The sequence below is a fragment of the Monodelphis domestica genome, chromosome 4, assembly GCF_027887165.1.
Source record: "Monodelphis domestica isolate mMonDom1 chromosome 4, mMonDom1.pri, whole genome shotgun sequence".
NCBI lineage: Eukaryota > Metazoa > Chordata > Mammalia > Didelphimorphia > Didelphidae > Monodelphis > Monodelphis domestica.
This window is the reverse complement of record NC_077230.1, coordinates 396,437,942-396,465,889: the sequence shown is the minus strand read 5'-3', so window position 1 is coordinate 396,465,889 and position 27,948 is coordinate 396,437,942. Positions and strand designations below refer to the sequence as shown.

Here is a 27,948-nt window from a genome sequence, read left to right as displayed (position 1 = left end):
TTCCCCCCATCTTGTCTTTATTCCAATCTCTAAAAATGAAGTATTCCTTCTTGCCAAGGCCAGACTCCTATTTATGCTCTTGGTAAGCTTGTCCCTTTGATTCTAATTTTCTCTCTACTCTTCTTCCAATGCTCTACTAAAATGTCCCAGTCTCCTTCACTTTTAAAAAAATCACTCATTCACTTGACTCTGACATCTCCTTAAGCTCTTAAATCTTTTCTCATAAAAAAAAAATTATACTTTTTGTATTTAGTTCCTAACCTCTCACTTCCTCTCATGATTTTATAGTTGTTAAATGTAATGACTTTTCTCTCAATCATTACTCTTTGCAGATTTTTTAGCATTAGTGACCATCTTTCTGGATACTCTCACTTCCCATGGTTTTCATTCTGGTTTCTCCTTTTATGTATCTGACAGTTCTTTCCCAGATTAATTTGCTATGTCAGCTACCTCTCATCCACTAAGCTTTGTACATAGATATTCACTGAAGAGTAGTAAGAAAAAAACTCAAGATATGGTCTTTAATATGAATTTTGCAATTTAGAAGCTGTGTGATTGGGGAACATCACAACTACTCAGGGCTTCAATTTTCTCATCTCTAGAATGGATTTTGAGAAGAAAATGTTTGTAAATTTTTAAGTGATACATTAATGTGGAATAGTTGTTAAGCAGCTCAATGAGTTATATAGTAGAACACTAAGGGAGTTGCATTTTATTGGCCATGGCCTTTAAATTACAAGAAGACTATTTAGAATAATATGACATTATTTCCAAATGGCTTACTTATCTTATTTCTTTTTCATTTCTACTTTTCCTTAATCTTTCTAGGGCCTAAAGAGGAAGAAGAGAAGCCTTCAGCTTCAGCAGTGCTCTCTCTAGAACAGACAGCTGTTATTCAGGAGATGGTAAATCAGGATGCACTTCCCAAATTAATAATCCCTCCTCCTGTCTCTGAGCCTCAAACACTGCCACAAGGGACACCTGAAGTAGTAAATTGTGGATCAGATGACTTGGAGGAAGAGGAGGGGGAGGAGGAGGATGACGAAGAGGAGGATGAAGAAGAGGAAGGAGAAGAAGATGCTAATATACCAAATGAAAGTTCTGAGAGAGAGCCAGAAATAGAGTGTGAAGGAAAGCAAGGAACATCAGAAGAACCAAATATCACAGAAGAAAATCCAGATGGCTCTCTTGAAGTAATGCCAGCTGCCAGAATTCCTAAAACAAAGGGAGACTCCAATGGGGATGTATTTGAAACATTCATGTTTCCTTGTCAGCATTGTGAAAGGAAGTTTACAACCAAACAAGGACTTGAACGTCACATGCATATCCATATATCTACTATCAATCATGCTTTCAAATGCAGGTACTGTGGGAAAGCTTTTGGTACCCAGATTAACAGGAGAAGGCATGAGAGACGTCATGAAGCAGGGCCAAAAAGGAAACCAATCTTAACACTACCCCAGCCTGATGACCTTGTAGACAGTGCAGTATGTGGAGATGATACAAATCTTAAAGATGAATCAAATGCTTCCAGTCTTTTACAAGATTGCATGATTGTGGATTCAGAAAGAGTTTCTCAAGAAATTGCAGTTTCTTCTGTTGCAGAAGAGAATGGAGACCTTAAAGAACTGCATCCATGCAAATACTGTAAAAAGGTTTTTGGAACCCATACAAACATGCGGAGGCATCAACGCAGGGTTCACGAACGTCATCTGATTCCTAAAGGAGTAAGGAGAAAAGGATTCTTACTTGAAGAACCACAACTTCCACCAGAGCAGACCCAGCCGACCCAGAATGTATACATAGCAAGCACAGAGCTAGAAGAAGAAGGAGAATCAGATGATGTCTATATTATGGATATTTCCAGCAATATCTCTGAAAATTTAAATTATTATATTGATGGGAAGATTCAGTCTAATAGCAGCACTAGTAATTGTGATGTGATTGAAATGGAGTCTAATCCTACAGACTTGTATGGCCTAAATTGTTTGCTTACTCCTGTTACAGTGGAAATTACTCAGAGTATAAAGACTACTCAAGTACATGTAGCAGAGGATCCTCCCAAGGACTCTTCGAGTAGCACAAACAGTGAATCAAAGAAGCGAAGAACCACTAGTCCACCTTTTTTACCTAAAATAAAGGCAGAAACTGATTCGGAACCTATAACGCCATCCTGTTCCTTGAACTTACCTCTTAACATATCCACTACAGAGACTGTTCCATATCATAAAGAGAAAAGTGTCTTTTTGTCTTCAAAACTCAAACAACTTCTTCAGACTCAAGATAGTAACAAGCTAGCACCAGTTATATCTACAACAGATACCCCTAAATTAGGTTCATCTGTATCATCATCTTCTTCTATTTTGCCTGTATCATCAAGTAGATTCAAGCGAAGAACCAGTTCTCCTCCTAGTTCTCCACAGCACAGCCCTGCTCTTCGAGATTTTGGAAAACAGAGTGAGAGTAAAGCAGTATGGAATGATCCAGCTGTTAGTTCTAAAATACCCAAACTAGAGAGCCACAGCAGTTCACCTTCCTGGAGTTTATCTGGAAGGGAAGAGAGAGATGCTGTGAGCCCTTCATGCTTTGATGATTACAAAATGTCTAAAGACTGGACAGCTAGCACCACTTTTGGTAATGTATGTAACCAGCAGCCTTTGGATTTATCCAGTGGTATAAAGCAGAAGTCTGAGCTTACAGGGAAAGCTCAAGTCCCTTGGGAATCTGTATTAGATCTTAGTGTGAATAAAAAATCCTGTGGTGACATGGATATCAAAGAATACAAAGAGAACAATTCAGTGCAACCTACCTGTAGTGGCATAAAAAAGAAGAAACCAACAACTTGCATGTTACAGAAGGTTCTTCTCAATGAATACAATGGCATAGATTTAGCCTTGGAAAAGACTCCAGATGGAAATAGGAGCCCAAGTCCTTGTAAATCATTAGATCCCCAGCCAGAACCTGATCTTGACCCAGATTCCAGTTTATCTGCTCCAGTTGCTCATTCTTCTCCTTGCACTTCTCCATTGCCTCTTCCACAGACTTCAGTGTCTTCTGGTCAGCTGCCTCCTCTCCTTATCCCAACAAATCCCTCTTCTCCTCCACCTTGCCCTCCTATATTAACTGTTGCTACACCTCCCCCACCTCTCCTTCCAACTCTTCCTTTACCACTTCCAGCCTCATCTTCCAGTATTTCTCCTCCTCCATGTCCATCACCACTTTCTAATACCACTACACAGTCACCACTTCCTATTCTTTCACCTACAGTGTCTCCATCAGCATCTCCTGTTCCTTCTGTTGAGCCTCTAAACTCTGTGGCTTCACCTGGGCCACCCATACTTTCCTCTTCCTCCTCCTCTTCATCTTCTTCGTCCTCTTCGTCCTCTTCCTCTTCTTCCTCTTCCTCTTCGTCCTCCTCTTCATCCTCCTCTTCTTCTTCCTCTTCATTCTCATCTTCCTCTTCTTCCTCTTCCCCATCACCACCGCCCCTCTCAGTGGTTTCATCTGTCATTTCATCTGGTGATAATTTGGAAGCACCTCTACCTATATCTTTCAAACAAGAAGACACAGAGAATGAGGATCAGAAACCAAGTGATGATCCACAGACATCAGATGAACAGGATATTATTCAGGAAACATTCAATAAAAACTTTATTTGTAATGTTTGTGAATCACCTTTTCTTTCTATTAAAGACCTAACCAAACATTTAACTATTCATGCCGAAGAATGGCCCTTCAAATGTGAATTCTGTGTGCAACTGTTTAGGGACAAAACAGACTTGTCAGAACATCGTTTTTTGCTTCATGGAGTTGGGAATATATTTGTGTGTTCAGTCTGTAAAAAAGAATTTGCCTTTTTGTGCAATTTACAGCAACACCAGCGAGATCTTCATCCAGATAGGGAATGCACACACCATGAGTTTGAAAGTGGCACCCTCAGACCCCAAAATTTTACAGACCCCACTAAGGCCAAGGCAGACCATGTTCAGAGTCTACCAGCATATCCTTTAGAAGTTTCTAAAGAGGAGGAGGACGAAGAAGAAGTAAATGATTCTTCAGAAGAGCTTTATACTACCATAAAAATAATGGCTTCTGGAGTAAAATCAAAAGATCCAGATGTTCGACTGGGCCTCAATCAGCACTACCCAAGCTTTAAACCACCCCCATTTCAATATCATCATCGAAACCCTATGGGCATTGGGGTTACAGCCACAAATTTTACCACTCACAATATCCCACAGACTTTTACTACTGCTATCCGCTGCACCAAATGTGGGAAAGGTGTTGATAATATGCCTGAATTACACAAACATATTTTGGCATGTGCTTCAGCTAGTGACAAAAAGAGGTATACACCCAAGAAAAATCCAGTACCACTGAAACAGACTGTACAACCTAAAAATGGTGTGGTGGTCATAGATAACTCTGGGAAAAATGCTTTTAGACGGATGGGGCAACCAAAAAGATTAAATTTCAGTGTTGAACTCAGCAAAATGTCCTCTAACAAACTCAAACTAAGTGCACTGAAGAAGAAAAATCAGTTAGTTCATAAAGCAATTCTACAGAAAAATAAATCTGCCAAGCAAAAGGCAGACTTAAAAAATAGTGATTCAGATTCTCACTCACACATTTGCCCCTACTGTGATCGCGAATTCACTTACATTGGTAGCCTGAATAAGCATGCAGCTTACAGCTGCCCTAAAAAGCCAATTTCTCCTTCCACCAAAAGAAGTGCTTCTCATTCATCTAAGAAAGGTGGGATCTCATCACCTGCAAATAGCGAGAAAAGTAGCAACCAACGAAGACGGACAGCTGATGCTGAGATAAAAATGCAAAGCATGCAAACCCACTTGGGTAAGACAAGAGCACGCAGCTCAGGGCCCACCCCAAATCCATTGCCCTCTCCACCCTTTAGAGCTAAACAGAAGGTCAAATTTGTACCTTCAGTGAAGTCCAAAAAATCAAGCTCCTCTTCTCTTAGGAACTCCAGTCCTGTAAGAATGGCCAAAATGTCTCATACAGATGGGAAGAAAACAAAAGCAGTAGCCAAGAACCATTCTGCTCATCTCTCCAGCAAAGCATCCCGGAACCTACATGTGAGAGTACAAAAAAGTAAAGCTGCTTTACAGAGCAAACCTGCTTTAGTAAGCAAGAAAAAATCAGACAGATTCAGTGTTAAATCTAGAGAAAGGAGTGGAGGGCCCATCACACGAAGCTTGCAGCTGGCAGCCTCTGCAGACCTAACTGAAAGCAAGAGAGAAGAGAGCAGTACAAAGCAGGAGATTAAGGACTTCAGGTAAGCCATTCTCTTAGTGGAGGAAAATCCCCCATTTTTGTTAATATTCTTTAAATTGTATGGCTTAAGCACTTAAAGACGATGATTATTGCAAAACTTGAAGGAGACTGTCGGTGCGTTGATTGTTTGATTGGCCAAGCTTTATTTCATCCCCAAAGAATTACAAAAATAGCATCATTTACAGAAAATAGTTGGTTGTAAGTAGAGTTGGAAAACTAGGAAAAATACTAGTAGTGTACTAAAAAAGGAAATGGAATTAAAATATTCTTTATAATTTGTGATTTAAAGTTGTTTCTTCTCGTACACCCTTTAAACACAATTCCTGACATTGTTGAGCATGCTGGCTTTTGGTAACAGCAGTTTATTTGCTTGTCATCATTTATCAGGAGCAGGTTTATTGCTCATCATTTATCATTAGAAGTATTTTCCATATTGGTAAAATGCCAATATTTTCCTTTGAATGTGCTGCACATTTCTTCTGCATTTGTATAACAACCAAATGATAAGTAGTGCCACTTTTATGGCAGGGAGGCAAGATTAGTGTAAGATAGGCTATGAGAATTAGGAACAGCAATACAGGAACCCTGAGAACCTTTTAAGCCTTATATAAAAAAGTTTTTAAATAGTCCACAAATCAATTTAAGGATCCTGGTTTCCCTGTCTCTAAATTGGAATATGTGAACTGATTTTAGTACTATATTTTTCATTTTCTGTACTAAAGAGTTATGATGAAAGGCAAAATTATTGTCAAAATTATTGTCATAAATAATTTTGCCTCATTAGATTCTTCACCTTTATGATGTTCTTAACTTGGGGGAAATAATCTAGAGTTGACAAACATTCTTGGGATTCTTGCTATTGTGAGTAATGTGTACAAAGTAATTCCATGAGATTATTCATTCATATACTCAGTACCAGACATAATGCCCAGATCTGTGCAGAATGATTTTTTTTTTTAAGTTTTGCCTTTTGAAATGATGCTGCCTAACCTATGGTTCCAGAATTTTGTTCTGCTCTGTCTGGGAGTATTAAGTGAATTGGGGATTGTGGTTGAATACCATAGCCAACATTGGAACATAAAGTTTCATTATGCATCACTGTACATTTATTCAAACAATATAGTTGTGCCTTGGTAGGTTTTTATGCTATACCATGGCTTACAACAGATTAAGAATCATTAGGATAGAGATTATTTAAATAGTTCCCTTCAACAGTTGAGAGGTAGCCAGCCCCAAACCCCATTCATGAATGTGTTGGTTGGTTGTTCTTTGGAAATATTAACCTATCCTTGTTCTTGAGCCATGACCTACTTATATATGTTTATGTGCATATATGTATATTATACCTATCACATATATACATACATAATCTTATAAATTCATAGACATGAGGTATTTTGTCAGTAATTTAAACTGGTAACTATAAAAGGGCAAGTAGAGGGTGCATCTTTTTTGAGGTGAAGTCACCTCTTCAGGAGATTCCTTAGGCACAGGTTCTGTTGTATTTTTTTTTCTGCATATATTCATGATTAGGAACAGGTACAGACGTCAAGAGTTCATGCACTCTCATGTAATCAATTCTTTAAAATACCTCCAGTACATGCCTCACATAGCTCTTTGGAGAGGGTCCCTTAATAAAGTACAGCCTTCATTGGAATTTATGTAAAAACCATTTTGAATAATCCTAGAATATTTATTTAATGGTCCAAAAGGTCCTATCAAAATACATACAGAATTACTTCTTTGGCTGTGACTGACTTTATTTATTCTTAGTGATTTATTGAGAGAATGTTATATTGTTGGATTAAAATTTGGCATGCAAAAAGACTTAGGCATTTAGATAATGAAATTAAAATATTGGATATAGTTCTCTACTTAACAGGTATTAGATCATTTTCTCTTCCTGGGTCACATATGTAATTGTATTAGCTGACTGCAAGATGAGTGAACCGTAAACACTCTCATCTTAGGTGTTGAGGGCCTATTAGCTGAACATAAATAGTGTCAAATCTTCTCTGAAGAAAAAAAAAACAATGTTTAGGGGGCAGCTAGTCCTAGAGATGGGGGATCCTAGGCTCAAATCTGGCCTTGGGCACTTCCTAGCTATGTGACCCTGGGCAAGTTACTTAACTCCCATTGCCGAGCCCTTACTACTCTTCTGCCTTGGAACCAATATATATAGTATTGATTCCAAGATGCAAGGTAAGGATTTTAAAACAAAACACGTTTATAAGGAAATGGAGATTTAATTGTTAAAAGTGAGAGGGAGTGTTATGGGAAGAAAGAGAGAGGTAGGGAAGATGGGAGGAAAGGAAAGAGGAAAGACAGAGAGAACATACTAGCAGTAGTGTGCAGGGGTCACATTTCTCTTTCTAAACTCTGCTGAATGGCAATTCCAAACATTGGTTTCCTGAGTCAGTTTCTTTAAGTATGACAGCAGCCTTTGATTTTATTGCCCAGGTAAATATTTGTTTGAAATGAATTGGAAGGTTTTAAAGAATTTCCTCCTAAAACAAACCAACCAAAAAATTATTTCCTTTACTTTTCAGCTTCTAAAATGTTTTTCTAATGAAAATTTTGAATTGATAAAAGACAGCCATTGTATAGCATGAAGTTATCTTTTTGTCACTATAATATTTTAGTAATATTCATTTTCCTTGTCTGAGATTCATACTCAGATACCATCAAAGAACAGCATATCTTTCTCTTTTTAAAAAGGTATAGTAACCAGTGATTTTGCATTGTTCTTATACATAATTTTCTGTTTAAGGACCAGTTTATAGTGACACCCTCCCCACCATCTGCCCAGACACTTGCATTTTTTCAGTTTTTTTTTTGTTTGATGACCATCTTAAGCACTCAGACTTTTCATTTAGCATCTTGAGTGGCTCAGCAGAATCTAACTTACATTATTTACTTAAGTTCATAAGCCAACAGACCAATCAGGGTTTGTTTGTTTTTTTTTTCTTTAAAAAAAAAAATTGGGCCAAGGAAATTTCATACAACAAAGGAGCAAAGGAAACTATGTATCACCAATCTTTGGCTTTCTCTCTACTTATATTTCTTGTTTAGTATAATGAACTCTTTGTTTTTAATGTTATTTCCATAGCTAGGTGTTAGGTCCTTTCCTTAACATTCTAACTAGTTGAGTCTGTAGCTCAAGATTAATTTCCAATACATGGAGGATAGCCAAGTGAATATTCATAGTAAAGAAGTGCATTTTCCATCTCCTCCTTCCATCTTCATTCCATATATACTTTAAAATATTTGTGAAATAAACAGATCTGGGAATAGTGTTAGAATAGCTTTTATTTTTTTTTTTACATAGACTTGCATCCTCTTGATTAATTGGAGATCTTGTATTTGAAGAAAATGTAAAATATTGGGTTTTCTATTAACATTAACTTGATGCAAGGAGAAATAGAATTTTCCATTAAAGTCTGCTGAAATAACAAGCAATTCTTTGCCAACTTCTTTTAGTTTGTACCTTCCTTTAACCATGTCTTCTTTTGACTGGAAGTTTTAATTCCTAAATAATCCTTCAGGCTCATTTACATCACTGTCTTAATACTGTTTGTCTTAATGGTCTACTCACCTTTTTCTTTTTAAGCATGTTCAGTTCATAAACAGGTTATGTTATTTTGTCATTTATCTTCAGTTTTCTTATTTTCTAGGAACCTCCTGTAAAAACAAAACAAATCTTAATTGACAAAGTAAAGCTATTGCATGCTCAACTTAGGATAAGCACTACGACAATGGATATGAAATCCATCAAGCTTTCAAGACCGGTTGAAGCTGACTCAAAAAATCTTAAATCCAACCCTGATTGCCTGCAGGCTTTGTGCTAATGTTGTTAGTTCAGGCATATGTTTCTTCCATGGCGTCTGATGCATGCTGGGCTACAAGATGATTCAGATACAAAGAGAAAAGGGTACTGTAAAAATGGGCTGAGGCGAACTGAATGTGTCATCACTGGACTGATAACTCAGATTTTAGTGTTGCCTTGCTTTTGGTGAATGGCACAGAGAAAGACAATTTGAATTTATTCTTGCAAAGCAAGTTCCCTGTTTTATCAATAGCTTCTTGTAGATTCAGGGATGACAAATTCTGATGCACTCATTTTAAAGTATTTTGGTCACATTGTCTCTTGATGCCTTCTTTTAAATGAATTAGTAGAAGGAGAGGAATTTAAGTTGTCAGAATTCTCCCTACCCCATTTCTTTTCTTTTTCCCTCCCTCCCTTCCTTCCTTCCTTCCTTCCTTCCTTCCTTCCTTCCTTCCTTCCTTCCTTCCTTCCTTCCTTCCTTCCTTCCTTCCTTCCTTCCTTCCTTCCTTCCTTCCTTCCTTCCTTCCTTCCTTCCTTCCTTCCTTCCTTCCTTCCTTCCTTCCTTCCTTCCTTCCTCTTCCTTCCTCTTCCTTCCTCTTCCTTCCTCTTCCTTCCTTCCTTCCTTTCTTCCTTCCTTTCTTTCTTATCAAATGTGGATTGCCAGCATAACTTTGAGGAAACCAGGTTGGATTTAGACTCTTCTTATGCATTTCTAATTTCCTGTTTATATATCCAAATGGAACTGTCCTCTATAGATTATTACCTGGCACTAATTTATAACTATAATATTATTGAATGCTGTGTAGCATTTTATTAATGCACAGGATAAAAGAGAGCAGGTCTGTATAAATGTATGCCTCTACACATAAATATTAAATGAGTTTACTGTACCAGGTCTTACACTTCACTCTCTTATTGAGATTAAAAGTAACAAATTGGTCTCCTTACTGTTGGAAAATATTTTACCATGCATTTCTATGCCCTTTTCAGGGTCAATGACTGAGTTGGTGGAAATGGCTAGTTTCATTCACATACCCTATTTGTTTTGACTTTTAAAAGTAATCTACCTCTTAAAATTTGTAGTTTAATACTTGTTTGGTGAATTTGTGCCACTTTAACTCTTTCACTATCATTCCCATTTTGTTACATTTCTGTTATGGGGACTTTATGTTGAAATATTGTATAAAGCATTTGTAGCAGTTTAAAAAATAAAATATTTAAAATTATTTAAATTGTTTTGGACACTTCAATTGTATTATATGTGATTTACATTTTACATTAATTTTTTGTTTTATTTTGAGTTGTTAATCTGGAGAGTGTTCCTGTATTTGAAGTTTGCTGTTAGTTACATTACTGTTTCTTGTTGAAGAGTGATCTAAAGACTATTCTAATGCAAACATTAAAATTTACCATTTGATGTACAAATGAGGTTGTCCCTTTGCTTTTAACCATTGTACTATTGACAAATCTTAAGTACAGGTAGAAAACCAGAGTGGTGTTTGCTATCTCCTCATCCCCAAAATGAAATAAATTTTGTGAACCTGTCAGATTGATAAAAAGATCTTTTGATGCTCTTGCAAACTCCTTAAATGACCAGCTAGATGGGCTCTGATGATACATTTTATATAATTGTAACCAATAAAGTAAACTTTCTAAGCACTTGTGAAAGGCTTTCGTTTTGTACAGAAATCTAGACTGGCTCCTCTCCACCCCCACTCCCAATGAAGGTACATGGAAGACTTTTGAAAGCTTGCATTGTTCAGTAAGAGCAGTGCAATAAAGCAAACCAAAAACAAAAAAAAAATCACTCTTTTGTTGCTTTTCTGTGGCATTGAGCTAAGTATGTATTGAGACTGTACCAAATGGTGACATGCAATATGTATAGCGCTATTGCTAGTGAGGACTTTGTGGACTCTGAAAGTCTGAAAGATTTGAAGTGAATTTCATACACATGGCACTTGTTTTAAATATTGCTCTGTTTTGTTCATATTGATATTCTACCTTTAAAAAAGTTGATGTCATTTTAAATTATGTGAATCTCATACCATGAAACAAGGAACAATTGTAACATGTTTAATGTTTTAAATGGCTATATTTACCTGCTTTAAAAGCTTATCACTGCTGAGGCAGAAAATAATGGTATAACCATTCTGTGCTGTATAGCCTGATTTTTGCCTAGTGGATATAATACCTAGTATTAACAGTTTATCTGTTTCACTGAAGTTTACTTAGCATATTCAAAAACAGACTGTTTACTTTTTCATCTGCTTGACTTCTCATTCCATAGAACTGGCTAAGAGATCCATTACAGTTCTATGATCTTTGATATGCTTTTAATACATTTATTTTGATTGTACACTATAAAAGAATTTTATATCTAGATTTGACTAATTGTTGGGGCACAGATGTTTTTTACTTAGATCAACTTTGGAGTTAACTTGCCCATTATGAAATTTGCCCTGGAATGCCATTCAATCTAAACCTGCAGACTCCACATTCAACATAACAATGTAGTGTATGTCAGAATATTCTTCCATTTACTCCCTTTAAGCCCTTCTCCATATTGACCTCTTTGTAGTTTTCTAATATTCAAGACATGCTTTACCTGAAGCCAAAATTACTGTAGTTTATTGTGCCAGGACATCTCATTTGAAGCTCCTGAATATTATTTCTCTATCCAAGTTAAATGTGTCACTGGAGTGCTCTTTAATATCCTGGAACTGATTTTTTGCTGAAAAAAAAAAACTTTGACAAAGGGAAAGCACTACCATTTATTGAAATAATTGGATATCTTTTCAACAGTAAGAATCATTAACTGATGTGGTTGGTTTGAATCTCTTTAGGCTTAAATATCTGAAGGAGTGAAAACTAATGGAAGGAGCATGTCCCTGTTGCTAATTTAAAGTGTTAATTTGTGTTTCATTATAAATTCATCTCTAATTATACTTGTTCTAATTTGAATGTTTAAAAATTGCTTTCAAGCAAAATGAGCTATAGATTCAATCAAATATTGCTTGGTTGTATTTTCCAAACTAGTGGTTAACCTTTTTTTAAAATTAAGTTTTGTGGTTTTGTTTTTGTAACTTTAAAAAAGGAACAGGCGAGGGTTTTAAACCTTCATAAAGATGATATTTGAAGCATAGCGGAATGAGTATTGGACTTGGAAATGAGAGGCTAGGATTTGAATCTCACTTCTGATACCTCCTAGCTATGTGACCATGGACAAGTAACTTCAATTCTCAGCCTCAGTTCTTTGATATGTAAATAGGGATAATACCTGGATAGTACCTACCTCACAGGGTTGTTGTGAGGATCAAATGAATTCATGTATGTAAAATGTTTTGCAAACTATAAAGCACTATTAAAATGCCAGTTAATAATAAATTGTAGATGTCATACATGCATTAAATTTTTTTTTGCTAAAATAACAGCATACTTAATGACTGATATTTTATTCATGTATTTAAATATAATTCTGCTACTTATGGGACTATTGTATCAAATATGGACCACCTTTAAGGTGGAATAGGAACAGTAGGGAAGAGAGAAAGCAAAATAAGTCAAATGTGTTCAGGAAACCGGAGGATGAAGTGAAAATGATTTAAATAATGCTGTTAATAGAGGTTCCATTTTCCCTCATTTGGCCATATTTATCCTGTCAGGTTGTCAAGAGTCAGCTGCTTATGATCTCTTTTCTCTTTGACACCATCACTTCTCAGATATATGTTCATCCTTGCCTTGTGCTGACTGTCTCCTAATCCTTCCTAGTTATTAATTGATACTTTGTGATACTAGCATTTCAGAATAATTTCTTGAATATCCAAAATTTTATCTTGGAATTATATAGTTAATTTTTAACTAACACAGTGCCCCTCAATCCCATGCACATATACAAAACCCAGGAAGATACAATGAGATCAGTCCTGGCTCTGGGTTGCTTAGAATGGAACAGAAAAAATGATCCTTTATGTAGCTTTGAGGCAGGTGACATCTATGCCTTAGTACAAAAATATTTAGTTGATTCTGTCCAAAAATGTCACAGAATTTGAGAGGTGGAAGGGTCCTTGTTGACCATTCCAACCTATAGGTGAAGAGAATTTCTATTATAACATATCTCAGGTCTGGCCATTTGACCTCTGCTTGGAGTCTTGTCAGAGACAACTCACCACCTCTTTAAGCAGTAATCCATTTTTGAAAAACTAATCCTGGGGAGGTTTTTTCTTCCTGACGTAGAACCTAAATTTGCCACTTTTATGACTCCCATCCATTGTTTTTAGTTCTGACCTCTGGGGCCAGACAGGTTTTCAAAAACTTTAAACACATCTATTCTGTTCTGAATCTTCTCTCTGGATATAGATAAGTAGTTTATGTCATTGACTTAGATAGGGACTAGTACCAAATAATTTACCAGTAAGCTTTCATGAGATTAGAATACAAAGGAATTATTTTCTTTCTCCTTATCTAAAACCCTACTTATGTAGACCAAAAATGTATTAGCATTTTTTCCTTTATATATCACATCGCTAACTCACATTGAGTCTGTAAGCCATTAAAACTCATTTTTTCCCCAGAAAATGACACACACCCCCATTCCCTACCCCAGTCATTTGTAAAGGTGATACATTTTTTAAACCCTTACCTCCTGTCTTGGAATCAGTACTGTGTATTGATTCCAAGGCAGAAGAGTGGTAAAAGGCCAGGCAATGGGGGTTAAGTGACTTGCTCATAGTCACACAGCTAGGAAGTGTCTGAGGCCAAATTTGAACCCAGGGCCTCCCATCTCTAGGCCTGGCTCTCAATCAACTGAACCATTCAGCTGCCCCCTAAAGGTGATTTTTCCCATACCAAAGTGTAGGACTTAACCCTATTGAATTTCATCTTCCTAGTTTCAGCTCAGTGCTCTAATTTGTCTACATTTAGGTGTATAACAGCTTGAGCCCATCTGTTATACCTTTTTTTCAAGTCACTGATTAAAATATTAAGTAGTTCAGAGCAAAGCTCATCTGCAGTGGAGACCTGCCATATTGACATTGAACCATTGGCAACTACTTGAGTTTGACCATCTAGCCAACTCTAACGTCGTTTTGGTTATGTTATCTGTCTTCACAGAAGTAGCATGTAATCCATTATCCAAAGTTTAGTAGATAAGATTGAGGTATAAAATTGACAGTATTTTCTTCATCTACTAGTTTAGTAATCTTGTTTTTAAAATAAGTTATATTTTTTGGCGTGCTTCATTCATGAATCCATGCTAGTTTCTTGTAAATTGCTGCTTCTTTTTATAAATGTTTGCCTACGTTCTCTTGATTCATCTATTACATAATTTTCCAAGAAATTAAAGTTTTATACAGGTCATAGTTTGTGCTCTTTTTCCTTGTTTTAAAAATTAAGACATTTGTTCTCCAGTCTGTGGCACATCTTTCATTTTTTATGACGCTTCAGATATCCTTGATGATGGCTCATCAGTCTCTTTTCCAAATTCAAGAACCTAGGTTGTAGTTCATTTGGTTACGGTTCATTCATCAAGGGCAGCTAGATTCTCTCACCATCTCTTTACTTACTTTGGAATGCATTATCTTCTCCTTACTCTCCTACCTCCAAGCCCTTTCTTCTTCACTTTCCTATTACTGTTGAGGATACCACCATCCTTTTAGACACCCAGATTCAAAATGGAAATTCCATCCTCAGCTGACTGCTCCCTCTCCCCAATATTCAATATTGCCACAGCCTGTTTTTCTAACTTTATAAAATCTTCTTTACTCTGCCTTCTCTTTGACACTGCTTCCAGTTTGGTGCTAGCCTTTATTTCTTCTCATATATATTATTGCAGTAGACTTTTTTTTTCTTTCTGCCTCAAGTCTCTCCCTACTCTAGTCTACCCAGCTATCAAATTGTTCTTCCTAAAGGACAAATAACCCTCTTATCAGCTCCCTTGCTCCCCAAATTCAGTACTTGAACAACTCTGTAATACCTCTAGGATCAAATGTAAAATTCACCTAGCCCTTTCCTAAATTTACAGACTTCTTCTGCCGTACTGCCTTCCACATTGATCCAGTGACCTTGACCTTATTACTGTTCCTCATGTTCCATCTCCTGACTGGACATGTTCACTGGTTTGTCAGTCCTGAAAATCCTTCCCTCCTTATCTCTGTCTCATTGCTTCCTTCAAGTCTCAGCAAAAATTCTTACCTTCTGCAAGAAGCCTTTCCCAGGGAGAGCTAGATGGCTCATTGGATAGTATGCAAGACCTGGAGATAGAAAGTCCTAGGTTCAGATTTGGTCTCAGTTCCTACTGTGTCCCTGGGCAAATCACCTAGCCTAGCCCTTATTGTTCTTCCTTGGAAACCTAGCCCTTATTGTTCTTTTTCCTTGGAAGCAATACTCGGTATCAGTTTTAAGATAGAAGATGTTTATTAAAAAAAAAAATTCACTTTTCCAGTTTTTTTCACTTTGAAACTACATATATACATACATATGTAAACCTGTGTATTTGTCTTTATACATAGTTCTTTGCATGGTATCTACCCCATTAGTTTGTGTTCTCCTTAAAAGTCTTCATATCCCCTTTAGTACAGTGGTTGGCACATAATATGTGTTTAATAATTGAGTTTTGTTTCATCATTATTAATGTATATTATTATTTTTTGTCTCAGAAAGAAAACCCAGTAGGAAATTGAGCAGCAGCTCTGCTTATCCTCTTGTCAGTTATTTTTCTCTCCATCCTTAGCAAAGACCGTTTTTTCTTCTATCCTTTTCTCCTAGTATAGCTTTTAAAAAGTTTTTTTTTTTTGTCACATTTAGCTCCAGATTTAGCATTCTTGACATGTTTGCAGGATTATGTCACACTACTAAAATTCAAGTGCTGTACACAACTTCTACCTTCTCTTCCTCATTTTTTATTATTTAACTTGAGGGGGGGGGGACCACTTTCTGAGTGTATGGAGGTGGCTCAATGGATTGAGAGCCAGGCCTTAAAACAGGAGGTTCTGAGTTTAAATCTGGCCTCAGACACTAATTGGTTAGATAACCCTGGGCAACTCACTTGACCCCCATTGCCTAGCCCTTACCACTTTTCTGCCTTGGGACCAATACATGGTATTGATTATAAAATAGAAGGTAAGGGTAGACAATGGAAGTTAAGTGACTTGCCCAAGGTCAAACAGCTAGGAAGTGTCTGAGACCAGATTTGAACCTAGGACCCTCTGCATCTAGGCTTGGCTCTCAGTTCACTGAACTGCTGTCTTCACTTCTATCTTGTGTGTGTGTGTGTTCAAGTTTGGTTACACACACATTGGTCTTTTTAGACAAATTCTATTTTCCCTTATTGAAATTGTCTCAAATTTCTTGACTGACTTCCCCAGAAGCACTTTTAAGTCTAAGGATCTTATCTCTTTTTCTTCTGAACCCTTTGAAATCTGCTTTCCCCAAATATAGGGTGAATGTGGTACTTTTCTCAGACTTCTTTTATCACAAAAAAAAGATGGAGTGATTTTTTTTCTCCTCAGAGTTCCAATCATTTCCATCCCAGAAATTGGTACCATCCTACTATTGAAATCCAGAATAGAATTGCCTTTCTTGGTCCTACTTTTAAAGGATGAAGTAAAAAAAAAAGTTTAGCTTCTCAAACTTTGGCAAAGAGACATCTAATGGATGTCTAGCTAATTGAAGTCCCTTAGCACAACTCTATCATGCCTCTTTTCCAGGCTTGCGATTTGTTTTCCAAACTTTACCTTAGGCTGGGTGGAGTGTAGATAGTGTACTCCAATAGCAATCACTTTTATTTCCCTATTGACCTCTCTTCTTTTACTCTGTAAAGTTACCCCTTTCAGCTTTCTAGATCCTTAAAATGTGTACATTTTAAACATATGCTATCCCATTTTGCCTCCCCCCCTTCCCTTTTGCCCTTCTGGTTTCTTTGAATATTACACTTAGGATCAAATATAAAATCCCCTGGATTTTAAAGATTTCATAACCTAGCTCCTTCCCACCTTTCTGGTGTACTGTATTCCCCTTCATATACTTATGATTCTGTGACACTGATCTGGCTTGTTCCTCACAAGATTTTTCATCTCCTGACTACATTTTCCCTCACCTTCATGTCTGAAATGTTGTTCTCACCTCTGGCTCTTCAATTTTCTGGAAGTCTCAATTAAAATCATAGCTTTTGCAGGAAATATCCTGAGGTCTTTAAATATTATTCTCTTCCTTCCAAGATTATATTCCATCTACCTCATAGTAGTTATTTGGCTATATTGTTTTTCCCATTAGACCATGAGCTCCTTGAGGGCAGGATTTGTTTTTGCTTTCTTTGTATCCTCAACACGTAACAGTGCTTGGAACATAGTACTTCATAAATAAATGCTTGTTGACTGACTGCCTGAATATGGCCATTCATTCAGAGTCTCAGTCATTGTTTTCATCCAACAACATTTCAATGATATCTAAACTCTGGGCATTTGTATATAGACATTTGAGGACAGAGTAACTTGGTGAATAGAATTCTGGACTAAATCAGGGAAAGGGAATAATCATTTATATAGCCTTGTGCTAAGTGTCTTACAAATAACTTATTTGGTCCTCACAGTAACCCTGCAAGGTAGGGACTATTATTTATCCCCATTTTATAGTTGAAACTAAGGCAAATAGGTTAAATGACAACTGAGGGCAGATTTGAACTAAGGTCTATCTAACCTGACTCCAGGCCTAGTACTGTGTCCACTAAACCAAGCCAGACTTAACTTTGAATGCTACTTCAGACACTTAATATGTGACCTGTGAGAGAAGATAGCAATCTGTGCTTCCATTTCCTCATCTGTAAAATGGGAATAATATTATAAGTAGTTGTGAGAATGACATGAGATATATGTAAAATTCTTTTCAAATTATAAAATGGTAGCTAAAATAGCTATTAGTTATTTTATCCTGTGATTTTTCTTTGGTATTTAAGTTTGCACATATATAATTTTCCCTCTTCCTCATTCCTTTGAGATTAATTATAATAATTATGTCATGGTATTCTTATAATTATTCTCCCTCTAGCTTTTTTTAGTTCAAAGACTATTTGATTACATTTACAGGATATTTATATAAATCATTGGCCTTTGTGAGATATACTCCATCTCTAGTCAGGGATTTGGTTGGCCCTATATTGTGAGCCCAAATCCACTTTTCTCTCTTTTGATCCCTCTTCATGATATATACTTCCAGATTTCCTTGCTCTCACCTCCCTTACCTTTCCTGTCACTTTTGAGCAAGGACCTTCCTGAGCCGTTTTCCAGTCATGAATCCCATTCCATGAAATCATAGCATGTAAACTGTAAGACCTACTGCCTACATATATTCAATAAGCATTTAAGTATGTCCTAGGTATTGTAGATGCACAGAATAGTTAAGGAAGGCAGAACTCTAGCAGCTAGAATAGTCAGGTTAGAGTTCTACAGAAAGGTGGTGCTTGCTGTGATTTTGTAAAAGAAGTGGAAGATTGGATCATTGCATATTCCACAGAGCATGTGTGACCAATGAATATCCCATGAACCACTGGCATGTGCATCAATTCAGTACTGCACTACACCTCACCTATTCTTCATTGAAAAAATTTGAGGGCCTTTACCAAGTTTCCCCTTCTCCATTTCACATTCAGATTTAGAGCCTTACAACCTCTCTTGCCAGTGCCAACACATCTGTATGTACTCTTAATCCTATTTCCTTTTGATTTCTTCAGCAAATTGTACCCACCATCATCCCCCGCTCACTTATTTTCACTCACACTTTGCTTTCTCCAGATATGCCAATGTCTTACTCATTCTTTCAAAAACAACCCCCCTCCCACTTGATCCCATCATTCCTGCCAATGATACATCTCTCCTCTTCTTAGATGAACTTGAAAAACCTATCTAAACTCAGCCTCTGCTTCCTCCTCACTTTTAAACCCTGTGCAATCTAACTTCAGACCTCATTGTTCATCTGAAGCTGCTTTCCAAAGTTAACAATGATCATTCAATCGCCAAATCTAATAACCTTTTACAGTCTTCATCCTTTTTGATCTCTGCATTTGACGCAGTTGATCATCTTTTGGATAATCTCTAGGTTTTCATGACACTGCACTTCCCCTGTTTTCCTCCTGTCTGCCTGACCCCTTCTCAGTTTCCTTCTCCCTTTCCTGTCCATTGTAGGTCTCCTGAGGGCTCCCCTCCCTCCATACTCTTAGAGCCCTCTGTCTGTCTTGGTGATCTTTTCAGCTCCCATGGGTTCAATTATCTGTGTAGATGATTTCCAGAGCTCTCTTCTGAGTTATGCAATACAGTTGCCTCTTAGACATCCTGAACTGGGCATCCCAAACTCACCATTTCCAAAGTTCATCTTTTATCCACTCCCTTCCCTCTTCCAAACTTCCCTGGACCACCATCTTCTCACCACATAGTTTGAATATCGCCAGATCTTGTGGCTTTCACCTTCATATCTCAAATATATTCTTCATTGCCTCCTGCCTGGACTATCGTGATTGCCTTCTAACTACTGGCTTCCCAAAGTCTTTCCCCCTCAAATCCATCCATCACACAAACGTCAGGGATCTTCCTTTAGCACTGGTCTGACTGTGTCATTACCCCATTCCACAAACTCCAATGATTCCCTCTTACCTCTAGGATTAAAACTCTTGTTGGACATTTAATACTCTTTATAACCTGATTCTGTCTTTATCTTACAATATTCTTATATTTTATTCCCCTCCAAGCATTTTACGACCCAGCCACCTGCAACTACTTGTATTTTCTCACAAATGACACTCCATCTGCTATTTCACTGACTCTTCTTAATATCTAGAATGCACTTTTCCCTCACTTATCCTCAGTTTCCTTGGCTTCTTTGAAGCCTTAGAGTGAATTAGACTTTAGCTCCTGGTTCTCTGAGAGGCTAGTGTCCTTCCCTCTCAAAATTCTGTCTGCTCTGTATATATCTTGTATGTACATAATTATTTACATACTCTCTCCACCTGCTCCATTAGAATGTACACTTCATCAGATAGGAGACTTACTTATATCTCTAGTGCTATAGTACCTGGAATATAGTAAGTGCTTACGATATTCACTTCACTGACAGCACCTCCTCTCCAACCCATCTGTCCAGCCTTTTATGGGAAGACATGAGGTAGAGGTAAGGTGGGGAGCCTTCCAAGCCCCGGGAGGGTAGATAGTGAGTGTGAGGAATAGCAAAAAAGCTTTTGGCTAGGCTGATGAGTTCAAGAAATTGATTACTATATGATAGGATTAGATAGGTAGGGTTGGTGCCAGGTTAAAAGCCATACTGATATTTGTATTTTATCCTAAAATGGGAAACCAGTGGGGATTAGGAGAATGACTGGCTAGACTAGCACTTAAAGTCACTTTTGTAGCTATGTGAAGATTTGATTGCAATTTGGGAGCGACTTCAGATGGGCCAATTGGGAAGCTATTGAATAATTTAGATGTGATGAGAAATGGAAGATGAAAGTATGTGACTACAGAGAAATAGGATGGATGTTGTAGGTGTAGAAAAAAAATGTCTTTGGCAATTGATTGGAAATATGGATGAAGGGGAGGGAAGAAATAAAATAATGCCAAGGTTGCAAACTTGAGATCTTTTAAGAATGATGTGGATCTTCACAAATTTGGAAAGTTCCAAAGAGGGCTGATTTGGAGAATGGTAAAGATTCTTTATTTTGGACATTTTGAGTTTGAGATATGAATGGAACAAAGTGAAATGTTTAATTGGAAGTGGTACTCTGTTACATATGCCCCTTTTCTCCACTACCTTGACCCTAGCCCTCATCACCTCACACCAGGCTGCTGGTTGGTCCATCTGCCATCAATCCAACCTTCATTGAGCTGCCAAAGCAATCTTCCTAAATATGAGATTGGACTATGTCACCATTCCCCTCCCTCCTATCTCAATCTCTAGTGGATCCCTCTTAATTTCTTTTTCTTTTTTTTTTAATTTCTTTTTTTTTAATCCCTCACTTTCCATCTTGGAGTCAATACTGTGTATTGGCTCCAAGGCAGAAGAGTGGTAAGGGTAGGCAATGGGTGTGAAGTGACTTGCCCAGGGTCAGACAATTGGGAAGTGTCTGAGGCCAGATTTGAACCTAGGACCTCCCATCTCTAGGCCTGACTCTCAATCCACTGGGCTACCCAGCTTCCCCCTGGATCCCTCTTATTTCTAACATTAAATATGTACCTCATATTTGGGTTGCTCTCTTCTCATCTCTACCTTGACTCCCCTAGCTTTAAACCTCAATTGACCTCCTGGAAACCTTTACCAGGCTCCTTTTATTCTAGTGCTTTCCCTTCTTTGACTATTTCTAATTTATCCCGTATATGGCTTGTTTATAAGTAGTTTACATGTCTCTCCCATCAGACTCTGAGGTCCTGGAGAGCAAGGATTAGATTTTTATCTATCTTGGTGTCCTGAGCACTTAGCATGATGCCTAAGAAAAATTAATGCAGAATACATATTTATTGGCTGAATAATTTGATTTGTGATACAGAATGAGCTCAGCTCAGGAGAGACTAGGGCTACATATATATATATATATATATATATATATATATATATATATATATATATATATATATATATATATATATATATATATATATATATATATATGTATGTATGTATGTATTTGTGAGTCATTGCTGTAAGGAAGAGAATTGAAACTATGACAACCTAAGTCACAAATGAACAGGCAAAATGGCGCCTTGGGCACACCCACATTTAGCAAGCATTCTATAAATGATAAGCCAGCAAAGGAGACTGAGGAATGGTTAGACACTCAAGGGGATATAGAGTTCATCTTTATTAACCATCCTTTTGTGCATTTATATATAGTTGATTAAAATTTTTTTTTCTCCCTTTTTAAAAAACAACAACCTTTCGGGGGCAGCTGGGTAGCTCAGTGGATTGAGAACCAGGCCTAGAGACGGGAGGTCCTAGGTTCAAATCCGGCCTCAGCCACTTCCTAGCTGTGTGACCCTGGGCAAGTCACTTGACCCCCATTGCCTAGCCCTTACCATTCTTCTGCCTTGGAGCCAATACACAGTATTGACTCCAAGACCGAAGGTAAGGGTTTAAAAAAAAAAACAACAACCTTTCTATCTTAGAAGCAATACAAAGTATTGAGTCTAGGCAGTAAGGCCAAGGCAATTGGGGTGGAAAGACTTGCCCAGTCACACAGCTAGGAAATGTCTTGAGGCAAGATTTGAACCCAAGTCCTCCCAACCTCAGGCCTCATACTTTTATCAATTGTGCTACCCATATTCTCCTCTGACCCTTTTCTTAGATTTTTATTTTATTTCCTGGGAACTAGGTCTATCACCAAGTTTTATTTTTCCTCCCTTTTCCCTTTGGATAGTCATAATCAGTTTTCTTACCTATCATCTTTTTAGACTAAAAGCCCATGTGAAGAGATTTGCAAGGCAATTGGCTATACATTTTCTCTAGCTATTGCTTCATGCTCTCCATCTGTAATCATTCGTCATTTTTGTATTTTAAGCTATAGTTTAAGAAATAACTGATAATTACACAGGACTTAAAAACTAAGAAAGTGCTTTATGCACATTGATTTGAGCTTTATAATCATCTCGTGATAAAATGACTGACTGTCACAGTGATAGTTATTAAGTATCAGGAGTGTGATGTGAACCCAGATCTTCAACTGACTGCAAATCAGCATCAAATACCCTCTGGTGGCCTTTCCTTCCAGTAATCCATCTCCCATTTTCACACCTCAGATCTTCCTCTTTTCTAAATCCTTTGCCTTTCCAGGGCAGCAGATATGAAAATACCACCTATAGGCCTGAAGTCTTCCATTCATTGCCCCAGGTTATGGGATCATTAGCAATGCTTTTTAGACTTCTTTTGATAGTACCATTTTTTCCGATGTGAATCACTTGAATTCATCTTAATATATCCTAATTAGACATATTTTTGTAGCATTCTCTGTCATATCTTGGATTCATACTCTAGAATGATATCACACCTCTTCAACAACTATCTACCCTCTGCAAGGAATCAACAACTGCCTTTACTCATCTCTTTTTATTCACTGATTTAGATATATTTAAGCAATGGTAAAGATAGGTAGGTCCCCAAGGAGATAGATTGCCATGATTTTTTAAAAGTACTATAGGAAAAAAAATTAGGTAAATAAAAAGTTATAAATATGGATATGTTTTATATGGGATAGAATAATTTTTAAACAATTTTTGAATGAATGAATTTTTTCTATTTTTGTTTCAATTCTATGTAGAAACCATTTTTGACAAATTTTTCTGACATTTTGGAATTCAGATTTTCTCCCTCCCTGCCTTCTTCTCTGCCCCAGACAGTAGATAATCTGATATAGGTTATACCCATACTTTTATGCAATATATATGTATTTATACACATATATTTCTTTTATCATGCTAGAAGACACATCACACATTTAATAAAAGTCTCATGAATTAAATAAAGTGGAAGATGGAATTCTTTGATCTCTACTCAGGCTCCAAAAGTTCCTTCTTTGGCTGTGGGTAGCATTTTCATCATGAGTCTCTTGTAGTTATCTTGGAGACTTGCTTTGCTGTTAAGATTAGTCCTGTGCTGAATGATTTAGTTTTTCACAATTGATCATTGTATAATATTTTTGTTAATGGGATACCTTGTCCTTCTGGTTATGCTCACTTCACTTTGCATCAGGTCATATGTCTCCAGGTTTTTCTGAACTCATCCTATTTATTGTTTCTTATGATACAATAGTATTCCATTACAACCATATACTACAACTTGTTCATGGATGAATTGATGAATTTAAAAATAAATTGATTACCTCCTATGTGTCAGGCAATGTGCTAAGTGGTGAGGATACAAAAAAGTAAATTTCAGGAATGGAGGACAACACATAGAGGAGTGACAGCCAGGAAGGAATATTTTGAGGGAAAAAGAACGGTGATTGGAGTAACAAGGCAATTGATTGAAATGCCCTTTCCAAGAATGGTAGTATTGATAATACGTTGGGAATGGGAGAAGAGGGCCCCTATAATGGCATTGAATAATGACACGGAGATGGTTGAGTTGGGGTCTAGTGGCCAAAAATTGTGTAAGGTAAGGTAAAAAGCTCACCAATCTGAATCCTAAATTGCAGGAGAGGGGACCCTTCATTCCATAAGTGGTGGCTCTGGGGAACCCATGGAAGATCCAAGAAGTAGAGCTAGAAAGGGAATTTACTAAGCACCACCCATTGGGTGCATCTGAAGTACTTTGTTCCATTCTGGGTGCCTTGTGTTTTGATATAATGAAAAGAGACATTGCACAAAGAGTCAAAAGTTCAAATCTGGCCTTGGACACTTACTACTAGCCTTGTGACCCTAGGCAAGTCACTTAATTAAAATCAATTATCTTACTTGTTAAACGAGAATCATATTACCAGTATTACCTAATTCACATAGTTATTCAAATGATCAAGTATAATGAGATCATGTAAATTAATGATGTCAAATTCAAAACCTGGAGCCATTAAAAAAGAAGAAAGTGGTGGCTGGAAAGCAGTCAGCATGCTGGAGATGGTCACGCTATAGAAAAAATGAATAACAAGTAATAATAAAATATGTATTAAACACATATAAAACATCATGCTACCCATTTAGTATACAAATAGAAAAACAATGCAGTTTGCTCTCAAGGAGCTCACATTCTAATGAGGGAAACAGGAAATTACATTTGCAGGACAGATGGGAAGGCCCATTGGTCTTTAGGGTGCAACAGCAGGCAGACTATACTGTACTTTTAATGCTATTTCCATTATTTAAAAGAATGTTAATTTCTTGTAGTGAATTACTTGACAATACCAAAGACTTTGATGTAAGACCCCCAGGGTCTTAAGTAGCCATGGCTGCAGAGGAGGCAGGGGCTGGATTTATTTATCTCATATAGTGGTTGCTTCCTTGGACTATGACTTTGGGGGCCAGTCTGAAAGCAGGGCTAATGGAGTGGGGAAGGCTTTGGTATTGGCTCTTCACAAAGATTGGTCCCCTCAATGACAGCTGGGGAGGAGGAGGTGGAGCTGGGTACAAGGTTTATGATCTGGGGGTCTTAGTCATTGTTGAGGCTCGTTGGCTCAAGATTTTTGACTGTTTGCCTCTGGGTCTGAGAGGAGGTAGTGGTCCAGGTGTTTTGGCTTGCCTCATAGATGCTGCTTCCTGTCTCTTCTAAAGAGAACTTCATCAGTGCTGTGTCTTGTTTTTGCAATGTTAATAATAGCTTCTATATTATGCTAATTCTCCTCCCCCAAATGCTAGTTTTCTCCCTTTAAAAGCTATCTTATGCTTATTTAATAAATACTAAAATGTACTTGTACATTTTATCCCTTGATAGAATGTAAGCTCCTTGAGGGCAATGGGTTCCATTTTATCTTTATGTGTTCAGCTCCCCCCTCCCCCTAGATGTTTTATAAATGTGTGTTGATTATAAAGTTAACAGGGAGATGGATTCAGTGAGCACTGTTGTTTTATTAGACTGGGGTAGAGGCACATGGGTCTTTGTTGTAGTTAGTCCTTGACTTTGTTCTTAACATTTTGTCATTTTTCCTAACTTGTAACAATTAAAATGTAACTTTTCTCCCAATTTACTTGTTTCTTTCTATGCTTTAAAAAGTGTCTTGTTTTGGAGAAAAGTTTACATATTCTTATCTTCTGAATTATTAATGGTGACCACATGTCCCCAAACATTAATTCTGTTGCAACAGAAGGTATGAGAGAAGTCTTATTTTTCAGTGATCCTAAAAGAATATGTAGGGAGTGAGGAAGTAATAAGAACTAGTGACTGCTATTTTTTATTTATTGGTTCAGCATGTAGCATGGCTGTGTTGCTTTGGTTACAGAGGCCTTTTTGTCAATGGAAATTGTTTACTAGATTTGTTTATTTAAAAAGTATTTACTGAGCATTTGCTATGGCATATCCACACATGAATGATGAGGTCTCTACCCACAATCAAAGCACAGAATCATATACTCATAAATTTAGAACTTGAAGTTACCGTAGAGTCTAATATAATGCAACCCTGTCATTTGATAAATGAGGAAACAAGTTAAGTGATTTGGCTAAGCTACTCAGGTAATGAGCAACAGAGCTGGGATTTAAGCCTGGGTCGTCTGACTACAAACCCAGTGTTCTTATGCACACAGTCTGAGTTGGAAGGAACCTTGGAATCCAGCTAGGCTGAACAAGGATCCCTTCTTTCTGAAAGCCCTCAATTGAATGAGAACCCAGTACCTCCAAAAGGGGCCTGTCCCTTTTTTGGATAGCTCTAATTGTTACGAAGTTTATTCTCCCATCACACCTAAATTTCCTTCAGCATCTGGTCCTGCCTCCTAGTTCAGCTCTCTGGAGCCGAGCACAAATCTAATTCATGTTCCATTGGGTAACTCTTCAGATACTTTGAAGGACACTAAAATATCTCCCCTCCCTTTCCCCTTCCCTGTGCCAGATAACCCCAGTTCTTTCAGGATCCTTATATGTCATGAACATGAGGTCTTTCCCCTCCCTGGGTATACTCCCCTGGACACTCTCCAACTTACCAGTGTACTTTTAGGACTGCAACATTCAGAACTGAACATAATTCTTCAGAAGGACTAGGGCAGAGTATATAATAATACTACAATTTCTGCAGTTTTGGTCACTGTCCCTAAATAAAGTAAAGATTACATTGGCTTTTTTTTTTTGTCAACATGGAATCTAGAAACCCCAAATTTGTGGCCTAGTAAGATCAGATGAACCTCAAGTTTTAGGACTAGCTCGTAAGTTGGAGACCCCAAAGCTTGTACTTGTTCCCCATTCCTGTGAGAATCCACCCTGAAGGGAATCTCAGACTGGCAGTTTCAGACTGAATAAGAAACCCTAAGGTAAAAGACAATCCTCGTTAGGTGGGGCCAAGCCCAAGCCAAGTGACTCTTTAGCGCAGTAGGCAGCGTGTCAGTCTTGTAAACTGAAGGTCCTGAGTTTGATCCTTGAAAGGAGGGTGTGATACAGTGGAAGAGGCTTCTGGAGACAAGAAGAGTCACTTAGCTTGAGCTTGGCCTCATCTGAGGGTGATTGTTGTTTACCTTGGGGTCCATTATTCAGTCTGAAACTGCTAGCCTGAGATTCCCTTCAGGGTGGATTCTCACAGGAATGGGGTTACAAATACAAGCTTTGGGGTCTCCAACTTATGAGCTAGTCCTAAAACTTGGGGTTCATCAGATCTTACTAGGCTACAAGTTTGGAGTTTCTAGATTCCATGTTGACAGGCTGTCTTATCACACGGTTGTCTGAGTTCAATCTTGTAGTTTTTCAGCTCCCTGGGTAGCCATGTAGCCACAATTCCCCTTTCTAGGTAACAGAGTTGACATAAGTGCTAGGCTTGGCATCATGTAGACTTGATTAGAAATGTAGACTTGAGTTAGAAAATTATCAGCCGCTTGCTTGCTGTGTGATCCTGGGCAAATCATTTAAGCCTCTTAGCTTGAGATTCTTCATCTGTAAAATGGAGATAATAATAGCACCTATTTCATGAAATTGCTGTTGGAATAAAATGAGATTTTTAAAAAAGAACTACTTTTTAAACCCTAAGATGCTATATAAATGCTAGCTATTGTCATCATCATCATCATCATCATCATCATCATCGAGTTGTAAAGTTCATTTAAAAAATCTAAATGAAGACCATATTCCTATTATTTTTCATCTTATTGGATTTGACTAAGTGTTAAAGCCCATCATCTTTTCAGATCCTCATTAAGATCTGCGTCTTGCCTCTCAGATCTATATCATCTATA

General features: G+C 37.5%; 1 protein-coding gene across 13 annotated transcripts in view; it reads left to right on the top strand.

The window, feature by feature from the left end:
- The window catches only part of PRDM2 (PR/SET domain 2), a 197,856-nt gene that overhangs the window by 131,963 nt on the left and 37,945 nt on the right, over window positions 1-27,948 (top strand). For 12 of the 13 annotated variants that reach the window (XR_466508.3, XM_007491750.3, XM_016422196.2 and 9 more), the window contains one exon: window positions 829-5,296. Coding sequence is in view for 12 of the 13 variants with exons in the window: in XM_007491750.3 (XP_007491812.2) it covers window positions 829-5,296 (4,468 nt within the window). In the remaining variant the exon portion in view is untranslated. Of the gene's footprint in view, window positions 1-828; window positions 5,297-8,969; window positions 12,506-27,948 lie in introns of those variants that run through there. The other variant, XM_007491751.3, reaches the window with a different exon arrangement.